At 42.3% G+C, this 16745-nt stretch overlaps 1 protein-coding gene across 1 annotated transcript in view; it reads right to left on the bottom strand.

The window, feature by feature from the left end:
- Positions 1–12859: 12859 nt before the first annotated feature.
- ERICH6 (glutamate rich 6) overlaps positions 12860–16745 on the bottom strand; it is a 28895-nt gene continuing 25009 nt past the window's right edge. Inside the window, exon 14 of the mRNA XM_027061998.2 lies at positions 12860–13319. Within this exon, the coding sequence (XP_026917799.1) occupies positions 13056–13319 (264 nt within the window). The 3' untranslated portion in view covers positions 12860–13055. The remainder of the gene's footprint in view (positions 13320–16745) is intronic.

Raw genomic sequence — 16745 nt, 5'->3', positions numbered from 1 at the left:
GAGGTGGGAGCTATGTGAAGAAAGACCTCCAGAAGTCTCCATAGTTCTCTTGAGTGTAATGCTGAAACCCAGTGAGGCTATACAAAGAATGGAGGGTTGTAGGAGCATGATTCCCAGAGCTCAGAAAGGCTGAGAGTCATTCATGTGTTGAGCTGCTAGAATGGAGATTTATACATGTAGGACATTCAGTCAAGACTCCAGAAGGTTACACCTTGGCAGTAGGGCTGAACTAGCCCAGAGTAAAGACTGCCCTCAGCTCACACCAATAAGCTTAATAACAAGCCTTGAAAGGCTCACCATGATCCAAAATTAACCTAATTGCCTCACAGAATGCTCCTAATGTCCTGTAAAGGAAACAATAAAATTTAACAATCCCCAATATAGAGTTTGTGATGCTGATTTAACAAAAAATTACTGCGCGTGGAAAGAGGAAAATGTGAGTCATAGCCAGGAGAAAAAACTGATAAATGGAAGCTACCCAGAAATGACTAACATGATGGAATTAGCAGACAAAGATTTTCATACAGTTGTTTTTTTTTTTTTTTTACCATTTATTTATTTTTGAGAGAAACAGAACGAGCAGGGGAGGGGCAGAGAGAGAGAGAGAGGGAGACACAGAATCTGAAGCAGGCTCCAGGCCCTGAGCTGTCAGCACAGAGCCAGATGCAGGGCTCGAACCCGCGAACCATGAAATCACGACCTAAGCTGAAGTCAAATGCTTAACCGATTGAGCCACTCAGACACCCCAATGCCGTTTTTATACATATGTTCAAATATTTAAAAACATGAATACAATCACAAGAGAAATTGGATGTATAAAAAAGGAACCAAATAGAACTTCTAGCAGTGGAACAATGCAATATCTTACATGAATAATTCACTGGAGAAGCTTATAAGAAGATTAGACACTGATGAAAAGGTCGGTGAATTTGACACAGCAAAAGAAACTAAACTGAAGGAAGAGACAAAAGACTGAACATCAGTGACCTGTGGGACAATATTATGAGAGAGAATTTTTGAGTAACCAATGTCTTGGGGCAGAGAGAAGAAAATATTTGAGAAATAATGGTGAAAAATGTTCCCAAAAGTCTGTGTTTTGTTGAAATATAATTCACATGCCACACAATTCACTCATTTAAACTATACAAGTTGATGTCATTTAGTATATTTACAGGCTTGTGCAACTATCATTGCAACCTAATTTTAGATCATTTTTGTCCTCGCTAAATCCCCTCCAATCACAGTCAGTTTTAGAGTAATTTCATCACCTTCAAGAGAACCTCCAATACGATGATAATTAGAACTGGCTGGAGCAGACATCCTTGAATATTCCTGATTTTGGTGGAAAGCGTCTAGTCTTTCACCTTTAAGTCTGATACTAGCTGTGAAGTACCTAGAGATGTCCTCTATCAAGGTGAGGAAGTGCCTGTTTTTTCTGCGGTTATTAAAATGATCATATTTTCTCTTTATTCTATGTTATTGTCTGTTACATTGATTTTCAGATGTTAAGCCAACCTTATATTCTTCGAATAAATTTCACTTGGTCACGATGTATAATTTTTTTTATATGTTGCTGGATTCGGTTTGCTAGCATTGGTTGAGAATTTTTACATCTGTATTTCCAAGCCACATAGATCTTTAGTTTCTTTTCTTGTGCAGTTTTTGTCCAATTGGCTATCAGGGCAATACTGGCCTCATAAAATGGGTTAGAAAGTGTCTATTCCTCTTCTGTTTTTTGGAACAACTTGTGAAGAATTCGTATTCTTCTCTGCATGTTTGGTAAAAATTTACCAGTGCTGCTGTCTTTTCTTTGGGCCTGAGCTTTGTAGAAAGTTAAAAATTACTGATTTGATCTCTTTACTTATTATAAACCAAGTCCCATTTTCCATTTCCTTTTAAAAAAATTTTTTTAATGTTTATTTATTTTTGAGAGACAGAGAGACAGAGTGCAATTGGGGGAGGTGCAGAGAGAGAGGGAGACAGAATCCAAAGCAGGCTCCAGGCTCCATACTGTCAGCACAGAGCCTGATGTGGGACTCAAACTCTTGAATTGCAAGATCATGACCTGAGCCAAAGTCAGACGCTTAACTGACTGAACCACCCAGGCGCGCCTCTTTTATGTCAGTTTCAGTATTTTGTGTATTCCTGGCAATTTCTCCATTTCATTTAAACTACCTGATGTTAGGGGCGCCTGGGTGGCGCAGTCGGTTAAGCGTCCGACTTCAGCCAGGTCACGATCTCGCGGTCCGTGAGTTCGAGCCCCGCGTCAGGCTCTGGGCTGATGGCTCAGAGCCTGGAGCCTGTTTCCCATTCTGTGTCTCCCTCTCTCTCTCTGCCCCTCCCCCGTTCATGCTCTGTGTCTCTCTGTCCCAAAAATAAATAAACGTTAAAAAAAAAATTTTTTTAACTACCTGATGTTAGTATACAGTTGTTCGTAGTTTTCCCTTATAATCCTTTTTATTTCTGTAAGTTTGGTAAATGTCCTCTCTTCCTGTTTGAAGTAATTTGAGCCTTCTCTCTTTTCCCTTGGCTAGTCTAGCTAAAGTTTTGTCAATTTTGTCTGTCTTTTCAAAGAACCAAATTTTGGTTTCATTGATTTTTTTTTTCTACTGCTTTTCTACCTTGTGGAAACCAGTAATAAAGAGAAAAGTCTTTAAAACAGCCAGTGGAAAACAAGACACATTGATTATAGAGGAAGAGGTAGCCTTGCAATATAGGAGATAATATAATAGCACTACACTTAAAATGGATGCATTGATTCTTTTTAAAAGTTGATTAAGCAAACAAAAAATCACATTTTCTTTGAGTCTGAGGTTGTCAGTTTGATGTCTGCATGAGACCATATGCTTTACCAGGAAAAACGCTTCTTCCGTCCCTCAATTCCTAGACAACCACTGTGTCCCTGAGTTCTTCATAGTAGAGGTGGTGATTTTTCTTTCCGGCACAAAGGGAAAGAACAGAACTAATAGGTCCTGCTGATACTACCCACAGTGTAGGCACAAGTCTGTGCTGATCATGATGCTTGTAAGGAAATTTTTTTCTCGCTTAGTTTAGCCCTAACCCAGTCATTATCAACCTTGGCTGTTCTTTAGAATCAGCTGGGAAGCATTAAAAAAAGGCTGAAGCCCGTCCACATACCAGACCAATTTAAATTTAGAATCTAGTGGTGGAACCAGGCCCTCTGGTTTTGTGCGTGCATGTGTGGGTATAAATATAAAAAATATTGTATATAAAATATGTATGTATAGGTATTTGTATGTTGTGGGGATTTTTTAGTGTTTTTATTTACTTTTCAGAGAGAGAGAGAGAGAGAGAGAGAGAGAGAGAGAGAGAGAGAGAGAGACACAGTGTGGGTAGGGGAGGGGCAGAGAGAGAGACACAGAATCCGAAGCAGGCTCCAGGCTCCCAGTCGTCAGCATAGAGCCCGATGAAGGGCTCAAACTCACAAACTGTGAGATCATGACTTGAGCCGAAGCCGGACAGTTAACTGACTGAGCCACCCAGGTGCCCTGTTTGTTTGTTTGTTTGTTTATTTATTTTATTTTTTCTTATCGCATGGGTCTTTTAAAATATATAACAAAGTGGAAAGAATAGTGATTTTCAAACAGGTGGTATGTTAAAGAAGAGTGAGTTTATGTATTTTTTTAAATGGATAAAGGTGGGCATCATATTGCCATAGCATTTAGATTCCATCAGTCTCATTTTAGAAAGTAATGTTTTACTTCAAAATGTCCAGGTTTACAGTACATTATAAATTACATTCTTCACAACCACTTAAACTTATTATGTATGAGTCCTTATAGATATCAAATGAAAATTGTGCAAGGGAGAACATGTATTAGAAACATTTTTTTTTCAACGTTTTTTATTTATTTTTGGGACAGAGAGAGACAGAGCATGAACGGGGGAGGGGCAGAGAGAGAGGGAGACACAGAATGGGAAACAGGCTCCAGGCTCCAAGCCATCAGCCCGGAGCCTGACGCGGGGCTCGAACTCACGGACCGTGAGATCGTGACCTGGCTGAAGTCGGACGCCCAACCGACTGCGCCACCCAGGCGCCCCTAGAAACATTTTTTTAAGGGCAGGAGAAGGGAAGAGTTAGAAGATCACCAATCTGGATGGATTGCTTTCTTCCTTCTGGAGGCCCAAGGGCCATTCACTAGGATATAGTTTATTTCAAACCTTGTCTTTATAGTTCAGTGAAGCAGAAATGGACCCGTGCTTTACAACTTCATCTGTTTTATGATTGATGAACAGTAAGCACTACAGAAACTTAAATGTGTGTTTGCAGAATTGTGTGGGTGTTTCGGACATGGCACTTTCTATATATAATCTGTGGGCAACGGAGAAACACGTATGTCTTTGCGGCACAAAGTTACTTTTACTACTGTTAAAATGTATTAATATAGCTTATTTTAATAGTAATAATCAAATCATTCTCTTCTAACGGCATCTTTCACTTCCCGTTAGTACTTTAAATTATCTTGTGGGGCGCCTGAGTGGCTCAGTCAGTTAAGCATCTGACTCTTGTTTTCGGCTCAGGTCATGATCCCACGGTTTGTGAGATCAAGCTCCATGTCAGGCTCTGCACTGACAGCGTGGAACCTGCTTGGGATTCTCTCTATCTCTCTCTTTGCTCCCACCCCCCCACCCCCCCCCACACACGAAACAAATAAAAACATTTTTAAAAATCTTAAAAAAAATAAAATTATCTCACCTAACTGATCTATTTCTAGTTCTGTTAATCCTCAGAAGAGAGGTGAGATCCTTTCCTGGTTTGGGAAGGACCATGCGAATGGACTGCTGGGATCTGTGCACGTTTAATTCTGGGTCTTTGTAACAATCACGGTGGCTCCTTCCCATCACTGAGCACAGCTTACCAGCAGGCCGGGTAGCTGTACCCATGTTCTGTCTAGTGGTCACTACAGCCGTGGGAAGTTGATTCTGTTCTTTTCCGTTTATAGCTGAGAGAAGTGAGGCTTAGAGAGGTTAAGGATCTAGCCCAAGGGCACAGAACTACTTGTGGGGAGGTGGGACTTGCCCCTGGATTGTCTAACTGATGATTTCTACTTCAGCACACTCCTCTCTGGGCTCTGGCTCTTGGTGAAGAGCATCCAGGTGAGTAACAGAAGGAAGAACATTGGATGGGATCTAAAGACCAGGGCTCGCTTTCTAGTTCCAATGCCTGGTTAGCTGTGAGACCTGAGTAAGTCACTTAGCATCTTGCAGGCCGTGTTGTTAAAAATTTGCAGCATCATGTGAGATTTAAACTGTAATCAGTACAAGAGTAAGACAGAGGATTCATTTGTCCTGTTTCCTAGTTCTTATTTTGTTGTAGAATTAGTGAAAAACCATCATACCGTCTTTTGATCACAGAGGAGTTCATAAAACATCATTTGATTTTGTGGAATTGGGAATGAGATTGTTTTCCCCCGTCTCTGTTGAATGGCACAGTGAATGGATTGTCAAAGCTTGCAAGCGCATGGCTGTGTGTAGCATCCCTGCCTGATCTTGGCATTGGGCAAATGAATCAGGCGGTATGGGCACAGGAAAATTTAGCACATCTTTTTAGATAGAAAAATATCACCTGCATGCATTCCAGACGGTCCACGAATTGAATGAACTTGAGTAGAGAATGCCTAAATTGTTCACGTTAAGCTCTGAAGCTGGTCTCTGTCTCTGGAGAGTCGTGTCAGGGTTGAGTTAAAGAAAAAACAAGAATACCATTTGTATTAAAGGGACATCACTTATTCTGATGAGGAGAGAAGAAATTTCTAAGTTCCAGCTTACATGGCCTGATTCCCTACTCTAATTTCAAGAGCCCAGCTAAAGCTTCTGCTGACTCAAAGAATTGTTGCTTCTCCTAAAAATAATTGCTTCAAATGCCTTCTGTGTTTGCTCACCTGCTTCTGGTTAGTCTTGTAAAAAAGTGAAAAAGATCAACTTTGGATATTAAAAATATATATAAAGAATAATTAATGAAGGCCTATGAACTTATTAGCACCTTGCTTGAGAGCTAGTCAAAGCTCCTGTCCCCCCTGTCCCCATCACCTACGCTTCAGTGGTAGCACCAGCCTGAAACTTGATGTCTATCACTCCCATGCCTTTCTTTATACTTTCCTGCATAGGTGTGTCTACCTAAGTGATATATGGCATTGTTTTGCATGTTTTGAGACTTTATATAAATAGAATAATACTGAAGTATTCCTCTGCCCTTTTGATTTTTTCCTTCAAAGTGAGACCGTTTTTGAGGGTTATTTGTGTTGATTCAGGTAGTCTAGTTCATTCACTTTCAATGCTGTTTGATATTCCACTGTATGAATACACCATGTCTTCGTTGAAGCTGGTAAAACAAGCACCACAGACTAGATGGCTTATCAACAACATGAATTTATTTCTCACAGTTCTAGAAGCTGGGAAGTCTGAGATCACAGTGTCGGTATGGCCGGGTTCTGGTGAGAGCTGTCTTCTGGGTTGCAGACTGCTGATTTCTCCTTTCATCCTTACATGGAGGAAGGAACGTGAGCTAACTCTCTGGGTTCTTTTGATAAGGGTACTATTCCCATTGTTTTGTTTTGTTTTTAATGGTTGTTTTATTTATTTTTGACAGAGGGCGTGGGGAGGGGCAGAGAGACAGGGAGACAGAGGACCTGAAGCGAGCTCTGTGCTGACAGCATAGAGCCCAACGTGGGGCTGGATTTCATGAACCATGAGATCATGACCTGAGCCAAGTTCAAGAGTCAGACGCTTAACCAACTGCACCACCCAGGCGCCCCAACTATTCCCATTCTTAAGGGCTCTCTATCTTCATGACCTAATTATCTCCAAAGCCCCCACCCCCCACCCCCTCCAAATACCACCACACTGGGAATTAGATTTCAACGTATGAGTTTTGGAGGAACACAAACATTCAGCCCATAACAACACAGTTTACCTGTTCTTCTGTCGGTGGACATTTTGTTTTGTGATTACAAACAATGCTGCAAGCACAAGCTTGTTTTTTGTCCTCTTGTGTAAATGTGTGTTTCTCTAGGATTTATCTGTGTAGGGCTGGAACTTCCATGTGTTGGGTTCGCACATCCCCAACTTTCCTAGGTAGTGTAGATTGTTGTCCAGAATGATGCCACCAATTTACATTTTCTCCAAAGGTATTTGAGTGTTACTGCGTTTCATCCTTGCCCCCAGCTATCATTACTGGGTAGGACAGAGAAAAAGTACAAGGGCGATGAGCAGTTAGATCAACTCTGCAGACTTGAAACTGTCCTTAAAGAAAAGGACAAGTGTTTGCGGAATAAAATCCAAACTCCTTACCATGGCATACACAGCCCTGCCTTATCTGGCTTCCTCTTACCTGGCCACCTTCCCCGGCCTCCCCTCATTCAGGGTGGCTTTTTTTCTATTACTGGAACATACAGGCAAACTCATTCCCACCTCAGAACTCGTTTTGTCTGCCTGGAACACTCTCTTCCCAGTTCATTGCATGACTGGTTTCTTCTTAGCCTTTAAAAATCAGCCCTTCTGAGAGGCCTCCTCTGACCACACAATTTAAAGGAGTCCCCCTCTTTGTCTTCCTAATTACCCCATGGCTCTCATTCACATTACTCTGTGTGTTTTTTTCATTGTATTTATCACAATTTGAAATTGCTTACTTTGTTTCTCTACCCAGAATGTAAATGGCATGAGAGCCACAAACAATGCCTGACATGTGCCAAATCTTAACTGAGTGAATGAATTGACGCTTTCTCTACTTGGTAACTTGTTACCTCTTCCTGTCGCTTCTCTCGCATTCGCTGTCCCAGTATTTTGCTGACCACTGGTGTATAGATTGGGGTGAATGTGGAGGACCCTGATAGTATCCTATATAGACACGCTGTCTAGTGCTATTTATGTCCTTCTGAGACGTCCCAAGATCTCAGGCGTTGAATCTATCCACAGTTGAATCTTTCTCCTTTTTTTTTTTTTAAATGTTTATTTATTTTGAGAGAGATTGACATAGCGCTAGCAGGAGAGGGGCAGAGAGAGAAGGAGAGAGAGAATCCCAAGCAGGCTCCCTGCTCTCAGCATGAACTGTGAGATCATGACCTGAGCCAAAATCGAGTTGGGACTCTCAACCAACTGAGCCACCCAGGTGCCCTTGAATCTTTCTCTTTGGACTAAAGTCAGACCATCCCCCTCTAGCCTCAGTGCCTGGAACCGATGACTACCATCCTTCTCTCTCCGTCTTTCTGGAGGTCATCGTGGCTTCCGTAAGTGCTTGGTAGAGGATGGGGTTTGCCTTAGTCATCTCTGGCCCTTTCTTGCCAACTGATGGTGTGGAAGACTCCTCAAGGGGCTGAGCATATATGTATTTACTCCTCATCTGGGTAGTGGCAACTTTGTGAGCATCACTTGAATCACCTGTGATTCCTGAATCCGGCTGACCTCCTAAAGGATTATTTGTTGCTTCTGGGAGAAAATACGATGATTATTCTGAGACTGATCAGTTGATTCACTCACCTTTGTGCCCTCCACCCCTCATGACACCTCGTTCCTGGGCTGGGACAGGCGGTCTCTTTGGCGTTCTCCCTGTACTACTTCCAGTCGCTGCCCTTAACCTCATTGTTTGTCATGGTCTCTTTTTCCCTGAGGAGAGGGAAATATGTGTTTAAGCTTTGTATCATTAGTGCTTGGCACACAGTAGTCATTTAATAAGTGTTTATTAAGCAGATGAACAAATAAGTAGATGGAATGAATTCTAGACCTGGAATGAAAACCTGGTTTATTAAGACATTCAGGGTCTAGAGAGACAGTGCCAGCCGTGTGTCTGACAGGAATTTGTAACCCATGGCCGCTCAGCTCCAGAGAAAACCAGGTTTTCCACAGACTGTTGAGGTAAGAACCAGACTTTGAATGAGGCACCGTTAGTCTGTCCTCATCCCGCACTATCAGGCATGGATAGAGCAGTGACCAGACGCCCAGAATTCTGCTCCACCCCCGTGTATATCCCCGGCAGAGATTTCACTTTGTTTATTCAGTCAACATTTGTTAAGTGTTTATATGTTTTCATGTGAACAAGGGAGCAAGAAGCAGTGTGTTGTCACTTTGCTTCATAGTGTGACACAGAGAAAGCGTCTGTGTTATTTGGACAGTGATTCAACTGAGCATCATCTCTGAAGGATATGGATGGACGTGGTACTGTCATCTTCGTTTCCCAGGGCCAGTCCTGTAGAGCAGTATGTAAAGAGTGGATGCGAATAGCGGTGTTGTTTTCCGCCCACACTCTTGTGTGCATTGTCTACTGCTGGGTCACCACGAAGTGTGACAGAGAAACTTCAGGGGTTCTCTTTCTGGCTGTGGACACACATACAGTCTTTTTATCACCTGCTTTTGATTTGCTAGTTTGGCTCAAATGCGGGTATTCCTAATTTCTGGATTTCACTCTGTGCTGTAGTGGAAAAACTGAAAATACAGTCCCCATCGCTTCTGAGCCTTTTGGCTAAGATCAAGTGTAGTGTCTGATAAGACCCTCCCTCTAAGGAAACGCATAATTTGAAGAGGGTTATCTTTTCACTACAGATTGTCTTGTGCCAGCTTTAGCAAGGGGATTAGGGGAGGTGTGTTTGAAACAGTTCAACTCATTCCGTATTGCCTCAATCGTATTTATGTTCTTTAAAATGATTTTATTTTTCTATGTTGAATATATTCCTGAAGGATTCCATACCTTGTGTCTGGAATAAGGTAGAGCATGAAGTATACACACACAATATTTGTTGTCTTGTAGGAAAATGAAGCAACAGAATAATCATAATAAATTAATTTGAATGAAAATCTATTTTTAAATCTTCTTTTGTGTATTATCTAACATAGTTGGAGAAAAACGCAGTGCAGTTCTGTGTGTTTTTTTTTTAATTTTTTTTTTCAACGTTTATTTATTTTTGGGACAGAGAGAGACAGAGCATGAACGGGGGAGGGGCAGAGAGAGAGGGAGACACAGAACCGGAAGCAGGCTCCAGGCTCCGAGCCATCAGCCCAGAGCCTGACGGGGCTCAAACTCATGGACCGCGAGATCGTGACCTGGCTGAAGTCGGACGCTTAACCGACTGCGCCACCCAGGCGCCCCAGTTCTGTGTTTTTAAAAAATTATTAAGTATAACATTTGCTCATAAATATGTGATTGGCATCCCAAATGTTACCAATTTTATTTAGCACCTCCATTAAAAGTTAGACTCTAAAAGATTTTGCTTTATTTGTTCATTTAGTTTTTTTATAAGCTGGTGGAACACTTATAAATGAAAATGGAAATACTAACAGTTCCAGAAGATACTTGTTTCTTTACTAACAAATAATGTGCATTTAATTTATTTGGCTTATTTGGTGTCTCTCTGTTAAATAGAGTTTAATTTTCTATAACTTTCTTTGGGGAGTAGAAGTTTAGTTTTCTTCCTATCTTTCAAAATTCTTATTGGCAAGGACTGATTTCTCTGCTTGATTTTTTTTTTCTTCAAAAACACACCCATACATGAATACAGATAAGGGCCTAGAAATAAATAGAGCACAATATTAGAGATGGCCATCACCATGTGGTCGGATTATGAGCACGTTTAAAATCTTTATACTTTTCTGTAATCTCCCAAATTTTCTACAAGGAGATGGTGTTACTTTAACCATTTATGGTGTTAGCATAAAAGGCCACCAACAAAATGTACTTTAAAATATTTGGCTCATACAGTGGAAAAGGTTTGCTTAGGCTAATACTCTGGACATGTTTTTTTTTACATCTTGATCCCGGCAGGGCTTTGCTGAGCACACTTTGCGGCCAACTTTACCTGGAGCAGAGTGTTTTAATCCCTTTACTTATCAGTTACATTGAAGTGCATATATGTATCTTCTTAAAAGGTGATCATTTTATCTGTCAAAAAATGTGTAAGATCTGAACTATGCATAAACAAAATAAAAAAGTAACCCTGAGGTCAGGAATAAAGAGAGACCAAGATTTGAAGTACTGCTTTAAGCTCTAAGTACATCAGTAGTTTCTTTAACATTTACATCTGGAGAAACCTACACATTTAAAGTGTTTTCTTCTCCCTCAATTTATGCAGTACTAGTATATGACAACCTTGTGGCCCTAAGAGTTTAATTTTTTTGAAGAGGCTTTTATTGTGAAAAACTGAGAAGAGAAAAAACAACCCATGAGTTAGCAGAATGGATTATTCAAAACTGAGATTACCTAAAATAGACATATAGAAAAGCTGACACTGATACATAAAATGTGTGGCATACCCCAATATATATAGATATTCAAAATAAGATTTATTATTATTTTTAACAACTCAATCCTTTAAATAAAACTGCCTTGAAATATGACCCTAATAGAATAGTAGATACAGATACAACTATTTTTCACTTGGAAACATTTTTATTTTTAATACATTTTTATTTTTATTTTTAAATTTTTTTTCTTAATGTTTTTATTTATTTTTGAGACAGAGAGAGACTAGAGCATGAGCAGGGAAGGGGCAGAGAGAGAGGGAGACACAGAATTGGAAGCAGGCTCCAGGCTCTGAGCCATCAGCACAGAGCTCAATATGGGGCTCGAACTCACAGACTGTGAGATCATGACCTGAGCCAAAGTCGGATGCTCAACTGACTGAGCCACCCAGGCGCCCCTTTAATACATTTTTAAAGAAGCAGCATCAATTTCTTTATTACATGTAATTATCATTTTTAAAGTAACGATAATTTTTTTTGAGAGACAGAGAGCATGAGTGGGGAAAAGAGGCAGAAGGAAAGAGAATCTTTTTTAATTTTTTTTAACGTTTATTATTTATTTTTGAGAGAGAGAGAAAGAGTATGAGCAGGGGAGGGGCAGAGAGAGAGAGAGAGAGAGGGAGACACAGAATTTGAAGCAGCTCCAGGCTTCGAGCTGTCTGCAGAGAGCCTGACACGGGGCTCGAACTCACGAACCGTGAGATCATGACCTGAGCTGAAGTCGGAAGCTTGACCGACTGAGCCACCTGGGCGCCCCCCGAAAGAGAGAGAATCTTAAGCAGGCTCCACACTCAGCAGGGAGCCCAACGTGGGACTTGGTCCCCTGAGATCGTGACTTGAGCTGAAATCAAAAGTTGGGTGCTTAATGGACGGAGCCACCCAGATGGCCCTAAAGTAAAGATACTTTTAAATAACATTCTGTCACTAAACATGAAGCAATGAGGGAAAAGATGGCATCTCGTTCTCTCTCCAGTCTCCAATTAACCAAGGCTTTATTCAGTATCCACTATGGGTTCCGCACCCCAAAACAGTTCTTACTGCCATACAAAAACAGATTCAGTGAAGGCTTTGTTGTCACTGTTAGGCGTTGTACTGTTGTGTGCTATTTTTCCAGAGCTATATGGATGCACATTATTCCAATTAGTTTAATATTTGTCTCACTTGATAGAAACTGAAAGTTCACTCACTAGTGAAAAGAGAGGGGAAAAGGCGAAAGTTAAAAAAAAAGAGAGAGAGAGAGAGGCATCTAACACTGATCAAGCCATGAGTCTAGGCACCTCTGTTGACTTCTGGGGAGAGACCTGAGGTTTGCTAGGTGGGAGAGAAGCAGCAGCCTGGCTGACGGCAGGCGGGGCGACCGTGGGGCAAATGGCACTTTGTGACCCTGCTCTCCTGGGTGAGGCTGTAGCCCGCCCCGAAGAGCTCCTGCCTCTCACTTTGGTGCTGTTGGCTTCACGGCTTCCTGAGACTCCTTCACTCCCAGATTGCCCAGAGGCCAGCAGGGGTTCTCCTTGACCTTCACTTCCTGAGCCTGCCGGGAGGTTTGGGAGCCATCGGATCCTCCTGCTCTCCCGTCTTCCTGACAGAACTCTAACCGAGAATGGACACTGATGCTCATTTGCTCCTCCTCTGGCGTCCTGAAGAGCGGATTTCGTTTTCCAACTACAGATGTAAGCCAGTGATGACTCGGGCTGTATTCTAAATGTATAATAGAGCATATTTCTTGGTATTTCCCGGTCCTTACACTTACTGGAAATCTCGCACACACACCCTCCCCCCGAAAAACAAAACAAATGGGAGTGCCAGCATTAAATATTTTCGTTTATTATAGCCGCTATTGTTCTTATTGTATCTTGCTTTACACCGGAATTGTGACAAAGGGCAATTAGTTTTAGAGAAAGTGAAGACAGGTAGGAAGGTAGCTTCAGCTTTTCCCAAACCTGGCTGGAGGGGAAATTCGCACATCCTTCAAGTTTGTGAAACAGGCGTCGAATCTTTATTAAATGGGCCAGCAGAAGAAGGTCATCCCCATTCAGGTATCGGAGAACTGGAATCTCCTCAGGGTTAGGTAGCTTTTCAGCACAGAGAAAGAGAAGAGAAGCTCAGGGTCCATCTGTGGAAACGGGGAGGCAGGAGGAGGTGTGGGGTGGTACTAATTTGGAGTTGGAATCCCTCGAGTCTCGTTAGCTACACAAGGGGGCCGTGGTGGTGTTATTCTAACCCGGAGGAGGAAGGGGCTGAAATGCTGTGGAGATATGAGAGACCAGAGTAGGTCAGAGCACATAGAATTTGGGTACTTTCGAGGGCTTACAATTTATGCAAGTAATTTATGAGCATATGCTGAGGGGAGCACAAAGATGCCGCAAACACAGTCTCTTCCCCGGGAGATGCCCCGTGGGGAGAGCATAGTCCGTGCTGGACTGGAGCTAGGAAAGGCACTGAGTGGGCAGCCTTCCTCAGAGAAGGTAGCAGCTGAGCCGAGTTTTCAAGAAGGACCGGGATGGCTGAAATTCCTTTCCTTCCAGAACGTGCCCCTCCCACCAGGAGGCCATTCCACATTAATCTCTCCATGACCCCTCCTCACAGCCTTTGGTGATTCAGGCTGATGGTCTCCTTGCAACTGCAGGTAGGGAAATGGCTCTGCAGGACGGTCTTGCCTGAAAGTTTCCAGGGCGTGGATTCAGGGCCGGCCTCAGTGGGTGGGCTAAATACAAGCTGAACTGCTACGTTCTGCAAGCAGAGTGACCACTTACCTGCAAGGGATATAAGAACTCACAGCATTTTCATCCCTCCCTGCATCAGAAGGTAAGGAGGGAGGGAGGGAGGGACAGAGGAATATGAGATGGATAAATAACAGGAATGGATTCCCTTCAATCCGAAATTCCAGAAGATGACAGAAAACTTTTTAAGAGAGTAAATCAACAATGGCTATAGGAAATAGGAAAGATTTTTGGGGCGCCTGGGTGGCTCAGTCGTTTAAGTGTCCGACTTCAGCTGGGGTCATGATCTTGCGGGTTATGAGTTTGAACTCTGCGTCAGGCTCTGTGCTGACGGCTCAGAGCCTGGAGCCTGCTTCGGATTCTGTGTCTCCCTCGCTCTTGTTCTGTCTCTCTCTCTCTCAAAAATAAACAAACATTAAAAAACGTTTTTTTAAATAAAAAAAATTTTAAAAAGGAAATAGAAAAGAATTTGATCAGCAGGAATAATCTTATTGAATTCCTGAAAATCATAAAGCAAACAGGACCATATCCACAGAGAGATAAATGACCAAATGGAACCACTAACCCAAAACACACACAATCTGAGATCAACGTTAATAAAAGTGAGAAGCAGGAGGGGCCCTGAGGTAAATATTAGGATGATCAGTTGGGAGCCAGCCGTCACCTCGCCCTCCACGTTGAACCATGGCACCCCCAGGCTGGGGCTGGAAGTCTGGCACTGGGGCCAGCCTTCTGCCCCTCTGCAGTACATCTACTTTCCCACAAACTAACTTCAGTAAGCAGAACATGCGGGAAAGCCAGGATCCTCAATTACAAAATGAACACATGGCCAGGAATCACCAAATATCTGAGGAAAATTGAGGCCGTGAAAGAGAGGACAGATTTACTTATAAGGGATATTAATACTCAAGGAGACAGCATTCGTAGCCAGAGAGAGGGAGGCTTTGGAATATATATGGTTAATATTTTCTGAGGACTTTGAGAGAACGGTTGTCAAAGAGAAGAAATAACTAGAAGACTTGGAAATTAATTCTATGCACATAGAAAAAAAAAAGATGTGTTAACAATTTTAGAGTGACCATTAAAATACAATGTATTAAAAGATTGAGTCTAATAGGCTGAGGAAAACAACGAAATCCAGTTATATACTGTTTGCAAGAGACGTGTCTAAAACTGTATAAAAACACTGAAAATCAAAGAATGAAAAAAAAATGTACCAAGCAAATGCTAACTAAAAAGAAAGCAGGTGTAGCAATTTAACACCATGTAGAATAGCATTTAAGGCAAAGGTCGCCAGGAGGGAAATTGGGAATAACACCTATTGATAATGTTACAGTTTTGTTGTTGTTGTTGTCAAAAAGAAAAACCTTCACTGATAACACTGACTCACATAATGGGCACAGCTGAAGAGCGAATAAGCGAGGAAAACCCCAGGAAGATGGTCAGCATCTGTAATTTCCTAACCTATATTTCTAAAGATACAGAAAGCAAAACCTGATAGGAATAGTGGGAGAAAGGAACAAGTTCGCAATCATCTTTCATAGGTTGCTCAGAAGTAAGCCAATAATATAAAAAGAAAAGGACAGAGAAGTGTCAGTGGGACCAGTAGACATACACAAGCTTGTGACAACAGTGCACTTTTTTGGGGGGTCGAATATACATGGAACAGTCACAAAAATTCTGGACTCGGCCACCAATAAAAATGATCAATACATTTTGAACAGCAGGGAAAACAGTGCACGCCATATTCCTTGATCATGTAGAAATGAACAAGAGAAGGATGGCAAATTGTAAAAATCTATTTGAAAATGCAATTAACTACGGAGTTGAAGAAACCAAAGTAGACAGGACAAACTATTTAGAAGGGAAAGAAAACCAGAGGACTCCATATGGCCAGAGAGGCACAGAGAGGGCAGGGTGGGGGTGGGGACGAGGCGCTACTAGTTTAGACTGGGTGCTGGAGAGAGGACTCTGAACAGAAACCTGTGTGCTAAGTAGGGGAGGGGTGTTTTAGGTTGAGGGAAGAGCAGGTGCAAAAGCCCTGTGGCAGGGATATGCCTGGTGTTGTTGAGGAACAGTGAGAAGGCCAGCATGGCTGGAGCACGCCAAGGGAGGAGAGAGCAGAACAGAGGGAACATTAAGGAAGTCCAGAGCCTGTACAGGATTGCAGGTCTCTTCTAGGACCTTGGCTTTTACTCTGAGTAGGATTAGAAGCCACTGGATAGTTGGGAGCCTGAACAGCTGACTGCGGTGGCTGGACTGATGGCAAGTGGTGGGGATAGTGCTGAGCACTTCATAGATCCTCAGTCCCTGTTGGCTGGATCTGAAGTCTCCCTTCTGTTTGGTGTGTATGAGATAGGCCTGCCTGTACTGAATATGGAGGTCCTATTTCCACTTATCGAGAAGTGTAGAATTTTTAGAGGTTGACAACACCTTTGAGGTCTGGAGCAATCTCTTCCTTTAATCATTGATGAAATGAAAGGTCTCAGAGGTGAAGGGGCGTGTTTGGAGCCGCACACTAGATATGCTACATAGATCTCTCTTTTTTTAAATACATACTTTTGAATGTTTCTTTTTGGGAGGGAGCGAGAGCCTGGGAGCACGCACCAGTGGGAGAGGGGCAGAGAGACAGAAGGAGAAGGAAGATCCCAAGCAGGGTCTGCACTGATGCAGGGCTCAAACCCACAAACTGCAAGATCATGATCTGAGCTGAAGTCGGATACTTACCCGACTGAGCCACCCAGTGTCCCCCATAGATCTCTCTTTATATCTATCTAC

This window comes from Acinonyx jubatus, chromosome C2 (genome assembly GCF_027475565.1).
Source record: "Acinonyx jubatus isolate Ajub_Pintada_27869175 chromosome C2, VMU_Ajub_asm_v1.0, whole genome shotgun sequence".
NCBI lineage: Eukaryota > Metazoa > Chordata > Mammalia > Carnivora > Felidae > Acinonyx > Acinonyx jubatus.
This window is presented reverse-complemented; position numbering and strand designations above follow the sequence as displayed.